Genomic DNA, 12,139 nt, shown 5'->3' on the forward strand with positions numbered 1-12,139 from the left:
ACACTAGTGCGATGCGATTTTCTATTTTCATGAAGGCTTTACGATTTTAAAAGCGCAGCAGTGTATACAGACCCTTAGATGGCGAAAAGTCTATTTACTAGGTACAGCGCTGCGCCCAAAGTACTGGGGACAGTTGTGTAACACGGCTGTCTCCCCCAGACGTGTTACATGGCTGTGCCCCTGGGACACAGGAGAGCGATCGGCTCTCATAGGCTGAAGCCAATCTCCGCTATTGGCTGGCTGGGGGAGGAAGGGTGTTTGAGGGGAGGGGGGGGAAATGAAAGAAAAAAATATATTTGTAAAATACAAAAAAAAAAAAAAATCCTGGTAGGGATCAGACCCCACCAACAGAAAGCTGAGTTGCGCGGCCCTGCAGCGAAGCCTTAAAGAAAACCTGTACTGAAAATAAAAGTCAAAATAAGCATACACAAGTCATACTTACCTTCCATGTAGTCTACTCCTCAGTGTCTTTCTCCTATCCCGCATCCTATTTGTTCACTATGATCAAGGGAATTTTCCGTCCTCCATTTTGAAAATAGCCATTACCCCATAACAGCTTTCTGGTCAGCACACAGTTAAACTGTAACATCGCCCACTTGAGCCATAGGGAAACATGAACATTACCTGGTACATCCGTTTTCCTCTCAGCTATAACTGACAGCAACTGATATTTTACTGACAGCAACTGATATATTTCAGATCTGACAAAATATTGTCAGAACTGGATGGGATTATTGTCAGAAGAAAATGGTGAGCTTCTGAGAGGAACTGATGGCAAGGTAACTCTGTAATGTTCATTTGAAGTTACCTCATGTGTTTATTTTAAATATTTTTACTCAGTACAGGTTCTCTTTAAAGCTGCAGTGGCCTATTTCCTGAAAAATAGCCTGGTCTTTAGGGGGGTGGGGGGGGGGGGGGGGGGGTTTAACACTGCGGTCCTCAAGTGGTTAAATACTTTTTAGGAGATATCTTTATAAAGAATATAAGCCTTGTTGAGAATCCCCTATGAAGAGAAGGACTAGTCTAAAACCTGTCACTTCTGTCAGATTTCTACTACCTACTGTAAGTGACAGCAACATAGAAGAAAAGTAATTTATGGCTCATTTTACTCTGGAAAAAATGTACTTCTTTTTTGTTTATGTTTGCACATATTTTAAATTTTACAATTTTTCGCCATAGTGCCCCTTTAAACATAAAAGAACTGGTATGGCCATTAACAGTTCCACCTCTAACTGTAATTTCTCAAATTTGTATAAGAAAACTGGAATAAGACTGCATGCATCAGACCACACTTTCAAATTTCATATACTAAAACAGACAAATTTTCCTCCACTTGATCTAGTCTCTGCCATATTCAACATGTTGAAATTACACTGGAATATCAAGGCAAAACTTGTATTTGGGGTTTTGATATAGCAAGAAATGTTATTACCGTTTCACATTAGGAATGGTCAATGAGATGCAAATAATTTTGACTAGGATGCAGATTTAATGCAAAATGTATGCAGTTTGAAAATTGCAGATTCTGACTGGCCCAATTCAAAGATGCATACAATTTGCATCCAAGCTGGAATGACCACCCATATTGCACTGTAAAAATGCTCTCTCTTGATTGGTGTTTGCCATTAGTTACATAGTTATTTGGGTTGAAAAAGGAAATAAGTCCATCGAGTTCAACCAGAAAAACCAAGAACACCACCAGCCTGCTTCCTCACATATCCTTGTTGATCCAGAGGAAGGTGAAAAACCCTTACAAGGCACGGTCCATATAGCCCCAAAAGGGAAAAAATTCCTTCCTTCCTTCCCAGATGGCAACCAGATAAAACCCCCAGATCAACACCACTGGGCAGTACCTAGTAATTGTAGCCATGGATGTCTTTCATTGCAAGGGAAGCATCCAAAGGCCCCTTTAAATGCAGGTGTAGAATTTGCCATAACTACATTCTGTGGCAATGCATTCCACATCTTAATCACTCTTACTGTAAAGAACCCTTTCCTACATAAATGGCTAAAAACGTTTTTCCTCCATGCGCAGATCATGTCCTTCAGTCCTTTGTGAAGGCCTAGGGACAAAAAGCTCATCCGCCAAGCTATTATATTGCCCTCTGATGTATTTATACATGTTAATTATAATGATGACTGTACAGGCATTAACTACCTTTTGCACCTAACAGTAAATGACAAGCAGTCAGCCCTAGTGGATGTTTTGCCTCTAGGCACATCCTGCCTCTCTAAGGGTTCACACATCCAATTTTGACTGGCCAATTTTACCACTTCCCTGTAGTGTGAGGATCAACAGATTTTGAATATTATCAACAGCTTGTATAGGTAAGCCTTCAAACTACATGGAGGTGGTAAAATTGGACAATGAAAACTGGATGATGGTACGCACCCTTACCCTCTCTATAGACCAATCCATGCCTGTCAGAGGAGTGTAAGCCAACATGTTCATAAACAATTACTATGGATTGCAGCAATTAAAAGTGCTTTATGTGTATGGCTTGAGGGTGTGTATATTTAAATGCTCACCTTGCGTCCATCGCTGGCGTGACAGTTCACATTCAAAGGAGTAAGAAGAGCCATGAGTTTTTCCTCATTCCCACTCCTAAAATTACAATAAAAAAAACAAAAAAAAACCAATGTTACCTGCTTCCAAAACACTTCATCTGCTACTACAACCTACTACATTGTCAACACAACACATACCCTGTTATGTCAAGGAAAAATAACATCTTAGTAAATGAACATTGCACATTAACAAAAACTCAAAAAAGATAATCCAACAGCTTGTAAACACTTTCCAGGTCCATGTATTTTCTGGATTATTAAATGAAACTGCTGCCTTTCTTTAGTGACATAGGAAAGTGATTATAATCTAACTGGTACAGGCAGAGAGTGCGGGTGTGCCTTTAAAGCGGTATAAAACCCTGACATAATATTCAATAAAAACATGTTTTCCTACTTTTTATATGCCATACAGTTATATTTGCACAAGTATTATAATTCATTTAGAAATTATATGCTCCAAAAGTACACTTTTTTTGCCCTGAGAGCGGACTTTGAATTTTATTTATAACTGCTTTATTCATCTTCTAACTTAAGATGGAATGCTTTCTGATTGTCTGACTTTGTTTATCAGAGCCTGCAGTATCAGATAAGTGTTTATCTACATTCCTCACTTGATACAATTAAATACAAGTTAACATTATCTAAGTTCGGATGCTTTAAAGTCCTGTGTGTAACCCTTTGAATGTTGTTCTAGTAAAAAAAAATGCTGGTTGCATACAATATGCTGTAAATAATCCATTAGAGCAAAGAAGAAATGCTGGGTTTCATTCCGCTTTAAGAGGCCATGCAGCTCTATGCAGATAGTGTCAGTCAGGCGCAGCTTGGTTTAGATGTGCTGCCATTCTTCTCTAACCTGTACAAAACTGTAAGTTCTATCCTTCTAGTGTGTGAAAAGCCTGGAATGCTGTGTATGGTCCACACTTGACCCCTTCCTTCATTTTATTGGCTAGCTGCTCCCAGGTCAACACTTCTGTCTGCATGTCAGTTCTATTAGGTTATTTTCAAACAGAGGTTAGGGTTGTGTGCGGTCCACACTACACCCCTTCCACCATTTTAATGGCTAGTTGCTAGGATCCCTTCCGCAACAATGACCTCATCACAGTGGAAGGGTCTAGTACGAAACCCTTTGCATGCAAATTATTTTGGAAGCAAACATCCTCCATTAGGTGTTTAGCACCTGTCTCAGCTGTAACAAGCACAGTTGTGTCTTTAAGAGGCCTTCCAGCTCTATGCAGATAGTGTCAGTCAGGCGCAGCTTGGTTTAGATGTGCTGCCATTCCTCTCTACTGAGTACAAAAACTAACTTCTATCTTTCTATTGTGTATTTTAGAATTCACAGTTTTATCAGGGCAGCTATGCCTGCTTATTACATACACAGTATTTCACCTTTCATTTGTACCATGCAACAGTGGTGCTGTACTGATGCTTTCTCACAATGGGGTGTATTCACTAAACTGTAGTAAGCAGAATAATATCTTACCCCATGAGGAGTAGAGCATACTGCAACACATCAGTCACATGCAATGCATTAGGCTCTACTCATCATGCGGGTAAGACTTTACGCATGTTATTCTGCTTACTATAGTTCAATAAATATACCAAAAAGAATCATAACATATCCTTCGCATATAGCAAACAGCCAACTCTATACTGGTCCTGCACCGGATAGTGCCACCTAACCACTTACGCTGCAACGCATCGGCCACTTTAACACCCAAACCGTGTCCCATAAAAGTGAAGTCAGACAGCAGCAGAGCCCATTCATACAGTACAATGCTTAGAACAAGCGAGGGGGGGGGGGGGGGGGCGGAGGGGGGTTTGAGACTGTTAGACTATGGCCCCTGCTGCTGTCTGACACCAACTTTTACAGGAAGCTGTTTGGGAAGTAAAAGTATATTTGCAGCAAATATATATATATATATATATATTTGCAGCAAAAAGAAAAAACAATCCGGGCATGTACCTTTCATATTCAGTTTTTTACATCAACAGGATAAATCCATGGTGTACATTACAGCGAGGAAAGCTGTGCCTGCTTGCAGACAGGTGAAGTGGGTATGGGAGCAGTGTCACAGGGCAGTGTGACACTGCTTGCACACAGATGAAGTGAGTGTGGAAGCAGTCACAGCTTTCCTCTCTGTAATGTGCACCATGGATTTATCCTGATTATGCAATAAACAGCGGAATATGCAAGGTTGGTGTCCGGATGGATTTTTTTTTCCAAATGCTTGGGACATGACAATGGCATCCGTGAGAGCACAACCCAATCGCTATTCTAGCGCAGACCACATGGATCATGTGAGAAAGCCGCTTTGTTGTCTGATAATCCTTTGCCTCAGTCCAGACCACGAGCCTTGTTTATGTAAAAAAAAAATACCGTATTTTTCGGACTATAAGACGCTCCGGACTCTCGGTCACATTGCCAAGCTACATTAACCTCCTGAGCGTTACGCCGCTCAGGTGGTGATATTTTTGCCCGATTCTAAAATAATCCCTAATGGCTATAAATCCTGGGGCCACAGAGCGGTATGCCCGACACAGTGTTGGGCATATCGCTAAGGAAGTTGACCCCGGCTGCCATTACAAACTATACTAAACTACACTTCACTAACCCCTACTAACCCCTGCTGCCCCCTCCCCCCAGCTACACTGCACTACACAACTCCCCCCTCCCTAGCTACACTAAGCAATACAATTACATTAAATGTGATCTCACCAGCCTGGGTGGCAGTAGCTGTGTCTGGTCAGGGTGTCCATGCAGTCCTAAGCCCAATCTACACGATAGGATTACGATTCTATTTACGATCCGATTAAATCCGACATGTCCGATCAGGATTCGATTCAACTCAATTTGCCATTGTTTTGCAATGGCAAATCGTATTGAATCGAATCGAATACTGATCGGACATGTCGGATTTAATCGGATCGTAAATAGAATCGTAATCGAATCGTATAAAGAATCGTATCGTGTAGATTGGGCTTAAGAGGTGCACAGTAGGATGGCATCAGCAGCACCAACATGATCCACAGTGTTCCTAAGCAGCATAGAAACAGCTGCTGTAATCAACCACAATGCTGGTTCTTTGATCTTTAATCCCCCCTAGCGTGCCCCGCAGCAGTGAGATCCACATTGCATTGTAATTTTCCTCAGTGCTCGTTCTTTTATCTTTAATCCCCCCAGCGTGTCCCGCAGCAGCGCGCGATCCACAATGTCTCTATGCGGCATAGGAAAAGCCGCTGTCATTCACAATGTTAGTTCTTTGCACTTGCCCAGCGCCAGTCCCGTAGTGCGATCCCAGTTGAAAAAGTACCAGTACATCTTCAGCCACTATAGCGGCAGTCCTCAGAGGCTTCCGTACTTGCATTGTTTACTTGTGTCGCCACATGACCTGCAGCGCACGTGCGCCGGGGTCATGTGGTGACACAAGTAAACAATGCCACTTAAAGAGGAACTCCAGTGAAAATAATTTAATATAAAAAGGTGCTTAATTTTTACAATAATTATGTATACATGATTTAGTCAGAGTTTGCTCATTGTAAAATCTTTCCTCTCCCAGATTCACATTCTGACATGTATTACATGGTGACATTGTTACTGTGGGCAGATTATGTAGCTGTTCTGGCTTTAACAGACAGCTATAAACAGCCATTTCCTGTGTGTGTCATTGTTACATTGTGGCAGTTTGCCCAGAGTACCGTATGGTACCAGAGCCTCTTGTGGGAGGGGTTTCAGCACAAATTCAGTCATACAGCGCCCCCTGATGGTCTGTTTGTGAAAATCATTATATTTTTCATGTAAAAGTGGGTATCAGCTACTGATTGGGATAAAGTTCAATTCTTGGTCGGAGTTTCTCTTTAAAGACATTGTGGATTGCGCGCTGCTGCGGGACACGTTGGGGGGATTAAAGATAAAAGAATGAGCACCGTGGAGAATTACAATGCAATGTGGATCGCACCACTGCGGGGCACGCTGGGGGGGGGTGTGAGATTAAAGGTCAAAGAACCAGCACTGTGGATAATTACAGCGGTTTCTCCTATGCCGCTTAGAAACAACGTGGTTTACCACCTAAGGAAACAAGTACCAAGGTAGGGAGTTATTGTTCCATTCGGACTATAACATCAGCAGCAACTTTTTCTCCCCACTTTTGGAGGAGAAAAAGTGCGTCTAATAGTCCGAAAAATACGGTATATATTTGGCTACAACATTCTATTATCCATAAGGGCTGGTTTAGACAGGCTTCTGTGGAAGGCACGTTTAGTTGATGTTAACCGCTTTTCTGCAAACGAGCAGAAATGTTTTTGGAATGGTTTCCAGTGATTGTGTCGCGTTTTGAGCCCTACTGGGGACATTGAACTGCCGAACACAACTGGTGCTGGATGCCAGTAAATGCATTGAGATAAACACTGCCATTCATCTCAATGTGGGGCACATTCAATCCCACCGTTAAATGACGAAGAGGAACACTGGCAACTGTCTGCTAGAATCCCTTTAAAAGGACTGGTTCAGACATACACATTTACTGAAATTGTCCTTTAACTAGCAGATTTTCATTTTTCGTACTGAAATATTCTTCTTCAAGTGTATTCTATTCTACAAAGCAATTTCACATAAAAATAAACCTGTCACAAAATTGGGCAAAAGAGAATGTTCTTATAGTTAAAAATACTATCAAAAGGTAACTTCTGGGAAAACTGCATGTCAAAACAACCTTTAGCCCCAGAGAAGGAAAATTAAAGCAAATCAAACTTGACATTTTCTATGGTGTAGAGACCCCAAAATCACGTTTTACAGAATTCCACAACTTAAATAGACTCAGAGATGAATAAAATAGATTTATACATACCTAGGGCTTCCTCCAGCCCCATCCGCATGGATCGCTCCCACGCCGCCATCCTCCCCGCCTCATCTATCGCCGGTAACGGGTCCCGTCACTTTGGCCAGTCATGGCAGTACGCTCCCTCTGTACTGTGCAGGTGCATGCGTAAGGCAGTCACCGGAGAGACTGAGGGAGTCACTGTGCATGCGGAAAACTGGCCGTGTCTGGCCGAAGTTACAAGACCCAGTACCCAGCGATAGAGATGGCTCAGGACGGCGGCGTGGGCGTGATCCATGCAAATGGGGCTGGAGGAAGCCCCAGGTATGTATAAATCTATTTTAAATCGTCTCTGAGTCCCTTTAAGGGCCAATTCACACTACAAGAGCTATTTAAGCGCTAGTGATTTGAAACGCTCTTGCTAATGCAATGCTATGAGGAATTTTTACAAAATCACACCGCTCCAGTGAGAACACACACATAGGATTACATTAGCAAAAGGTTTTAAAAATCACAAAGCAAAGCGCTTAGAAAAGCTCTTGTGTGAATTAACTGCGCCTGCACGGTCCTGGCTGCGGGCATCCTCTATCACACTCCAGCCACTGGAAGTGTCCTGCTCATGTGCAGTACAAGATTTTTCTCATACTAAGCATGCGCATGCGGCACATTTCAATTATATTGTCTAAAGGACAGGAAAGTTTTATGCATTTATTAAGCCGTGATACAATATATCCTCTATAATAAAACCCCTGGGTTCCTATAATAAAACCCCTGGGTTCCTGTGTGTGCTGTCTCTGTGTAGCTGGGTCCGTGCTTTTTGCTACTGCGCATGTGCGCAGCACGGACCCAGCCTCACAGAGACAGGACGACGGTGCCAGGGAGCCAGGCGGGCAGGTGTGCACGCGCGTGTGCAGCGGTGAGAAATACAGACCCTAGAGCCCGTTTTTAAACGGGCTTGGGCCTGCTAGTATTACTATAACCTTCTCAGGGTCGCATAGAGTCCTATTTATCAAAAAACATGATTGCTCTGCTCAGTGCCTCGATAAAGAGAGCCCTATAAGGCCTGAAGATGAACATGGCTACATGGATAGAATCAATATTTAATCAGTAAATACAACTCCGCAGGAAGCTACAGTGTGGGGATCCTCTTTGGGTATTAAAGCCACTCATCACATTAAAGGTGCCCACTAATAGTACAATCTTGATTGACTATCACTTTTATGTAATCTGGAGGGACAAGAGAAAGTATCCATTTAAACTATGCTCTATATCCTTTTACTACATAAATTTGGTAAAATTGTACAATCAAGATTGTATCATTAGTGGGCACATTTAAGCCAAAGTATGGTAGACATTAGTTGGACTTTTAGGATACTTTTACATTGTACACATTGGAAATACCATTGCAACTGTACAGTAAAAAACACAGTACAATAAAAGTAAGTTTCGCTGCCACTGTAAATACGCATGTTGCTCGGTATATGCACAGCATGCTGTTTGTTATTCCGTTGGAACCCGTCACATCGTACTCAATGTGAAAGCACTATAGGAATATAACACAATTAGCTATTTGGTCCGCGCGTTAACGGGCACTAGGGCTGTGATGTGACCCCAGGACGCACGGCTGCGTTCCAGGCCGCACTCCCCGCCACGCCCACCAACGGCCACCCACCCCACTGGCCTAGTCCTCCCAACGGCTAAACATACACAGTAGCCAAAACACATGGACACATGGGTTTTTATTATATAGGATGATATTGTTCTTTGAGACAAAATGCAATGGACATAGTGTGAAAGCACCATAAGGACCAACGACAAAAAACAAAAACAAAAGAAACCTTGGAAGATGTCAGGGATGTGGTCAAAGTCTTTTTTTTTTTTTTTTTTTTTTTTTTTTTGAAAATCCTATATTTGTATAGAATTTCATCAACCAATACATATCAAACTACAAAGTTTTGCTATCTCTGCCTCATGTAATGAATAGAGCTTTCTGAGCATCCAAGCTGCTGGCTAATTTACCTCACCAATCACGTGTGAATAAAATGGTAGTTTGATATTGCTGAGTACGCCTTATAGGCGGTGTTAAAGTGATTCATTCACAACTTCTACGTCAAGTATATCCATTCCACCACATCAGTTTCTTTCATTGCATTGGATACTGCTGGAAACTGTGTGATGTTTGCATTATTGTTTTGGCTGCGGAGTTGAGGTTAAAGAGAACCCGAGGTGGGTTCTAAGAATCTTATTAGCACACAGAGGCTGGGTCTGCATATAATGCCCAGCCTCTGTTGCTGTACTGCAGCCCCCCCAGTCCAAACACCCCCCCCCCCCCCCCCCCCCGGCGCGCATTCTGCTTGACCCCCATAAATCACACTCCGTGCTAGCGACACGCAGCGTGTCGCAGCCGGCTGTTTACATCTGTATTTGTCAGTCTGGCGGCTCCCCCGCCTCCTCTAAGTCGCCGCTCCCCGCCTGCGTCCCTTCCCTCCCCGCTGCGTGTCGACAGCACGGCGTATGATTTCTGGGGGCATAGCAGAGAGCAGAGGGGGGCTGGGGGGGAGCAGTATAGCACCAGAGGTTGGGTATATGCAGACCCAGCCTCTGTGTGCTAAGAAGATTCTTAGAACCCACCTCGGGTTCTCTTTAAGGTTAATCCAGGTATCCTTTGAGAATATATTTTTTATACCATATACTCAGCTTGGATTGCACAAATTTTATATTAATTTTACATAAATATACATAGTGTAGAACTGGACCAGACAATAGTTGATTTTATATAATTTTTTTATAGGTCCAATTTCATATATGCATAGACTTTGCATTAACTTGAAATTATAAGCAGCTCAATTTGTACACTACATAGGGTAAATCACCTGACCGCATCCAACTCCTCCATGTGTTGCAAGTACCTCTTTGGTCAAGCACTGCAACTAAAGTATCTCCATGTTCAGTTTGAAATAAACAATTTCATTAGTCCCACATTCTCCACAATGTGGTTATAAACCTGTGTTCATCAAGAAATAATATACTTTGTTTTTTATAAAGTACCCCTGAACTTGGGAAAAATGGAATAAACCAAATGGTCTGGACTAAGTTACCTCCTCCAAAATGGGTCCAGTTGTCCTTCGGATCCCTCTGTACTTAAAAAATTCTTATGCGCTTAGGATCACTAAATGCAAACGTGGTTCGCGTTCCAAAATTGCTGTGTCGAACAATCAAAAGTCAAATGAAATAAAAAAAGTCTGCGCTCAAAAACAGACTAACGGTACAGAAAGTTCTCACATCCCTTATTCAGGTCTTTCGTAGACAGTCCAACAAAGGGTTTAACCATATCAGTTGCTCCAATCCGTACAAGTCATGTTCCACGTTACATGCAAAAGAAAACACATATATGGTGTAGATCTGCGAGACTCAAAATAACCCAGCACCTCTCCACAGTGCTCAGTCCGTCACCTCACACAACACCAATAGTGCTGGGACACCACCCCTAAGTGCCCGCACTCACCCAAATGCCCTCCAAAATATCCGGAGGTTAGAATGAAAGCCTTTGGGGGTTAGCACATTCCGCAATGCATACAATCCGCTCCAGGGCACCCTCTCTCCTTCAGTAAACACTAAGACTGAAACGGGCTGACATAGTGTAAAAACGTAGGATTTAATGAATTAAAAAAGATATTGCACTCACAAGCAAAGATTGTTAAGCCAGCACGTCAGTTTACAGATGCAGTCCCCGGATGACTGTCCCGACCGATGCCGCCTCAGAATCTCGCTGCACGCCACTCCGCACACCGCCGTGTTCTCTCAGGATTCCCTTGCTGGTCACGTGTGCCGTAGCTCCGCCCAATGCATTTCGTCAGGGACTGACTCATCAGGGGCTGACGGCACACGCTGGACTAGCGATTAAAAGGTTACCGCCCCTCCCTCTCCGTAATGCCAAATAAAAAATTATAATAAAACATCCAAAGTTGCTTAAAACCGTGTACCTCAACGGCTATCAGGGGGGACAGTACCCTCACAGCCTATTAGCCTGCACTAATACAAAATAAACATCTGCACTAATAACCCATCCACCTACTGCCCCATAGACATACAATCATCCCCAATCTATAGTCAGATTCAGAGCAGGTTCAAAAGAGCTACGGCACACGTGACCAGCAAGGGAATCCTGAGAGCACACGGCAGTGTGCGGAGTGGCGTGCAGCGAGATTCTGAGGCGGCATCGGTCGGGACAGTCACCCGGGGACTGCATCTGTAAACTGACATGCTGGCTTAACAATCTTTGCTTGTGAGTGCAATATCTTTTTTAATTCATTAAATCCTACGTTTTTACACTATGTCAGCCCGTTTCAGTCCTAGTGTTTACTGAAGGAGAGAGGGTGCCCTGGAGCGGATTGTATGCATTGCGGAATGTACTAACCCCCAAAGGCTTTCATTCTAACCTCCGGATATTTTGGAGGGCATTTGGGTGAGTGCGGGCACTTAGGGGGGGGGGGGGGGGGTGTCCCAGCACTATTGGTGTTGTGTGAGGTGACGGACTGAGCACTGTGGAGAGGTGCTGGGTTATTCTGAGTCTCGCAGATCTACACCATATATGTGTTTTTTCTTTTGCATGTAACGTGGAACATGACTTGTACGGATTGGAGCAACTGATATGGTTAAACCCTTTGTTGGACTGTCTACGAAAGACCTGAATAAGGGATCCCTCCTGTAGCCAGTCTCTCTAAATATTTGACTGCATCCCTCTGGCCAAGGCTGTA

At 43.1% G+C, this 12,139-nt stretch overlaps 1 protein-coding gene across 2 annotated transcripts in view; it reads right to left on the minus strand.

Moving 5' to 3' along the window:
* TNKS (tankyrase) overlaps positions 1 to 12,139 on the minus strand; it is a 269,901-nt gene that overhangs the window by 103,625 nt on the left and 154,137 nt on the right. For both annotated transcript variants that reach the window (XM_068233708.1, XM_068233707.1), the window contains exon 5: positions 2,530 to 2,605. In XM_068233708.1, coding sequence (XP_068089809.1) covers positions 2,530 to 2,605 — 76 coding nt within the window. The remainder of the gene's footprint in view (positions 1 to 2,529; positions 2,606 to 12,139) is intronic.

This window comes from Hyperolius riggenbachi, chromosome 1 (assembly GCF_040937935.1).
Source record: "Hyperolius riggenbachi isolate aHypRig1 chromosome 1, aHypRig1.pri, whole genome shotgun sequence".
NCBI lineage: Eukaryota > Metazoa > Chordata > Amphibia > Anura > Hyperoliidae > Hyperolius > Hyperolius riggenbachi.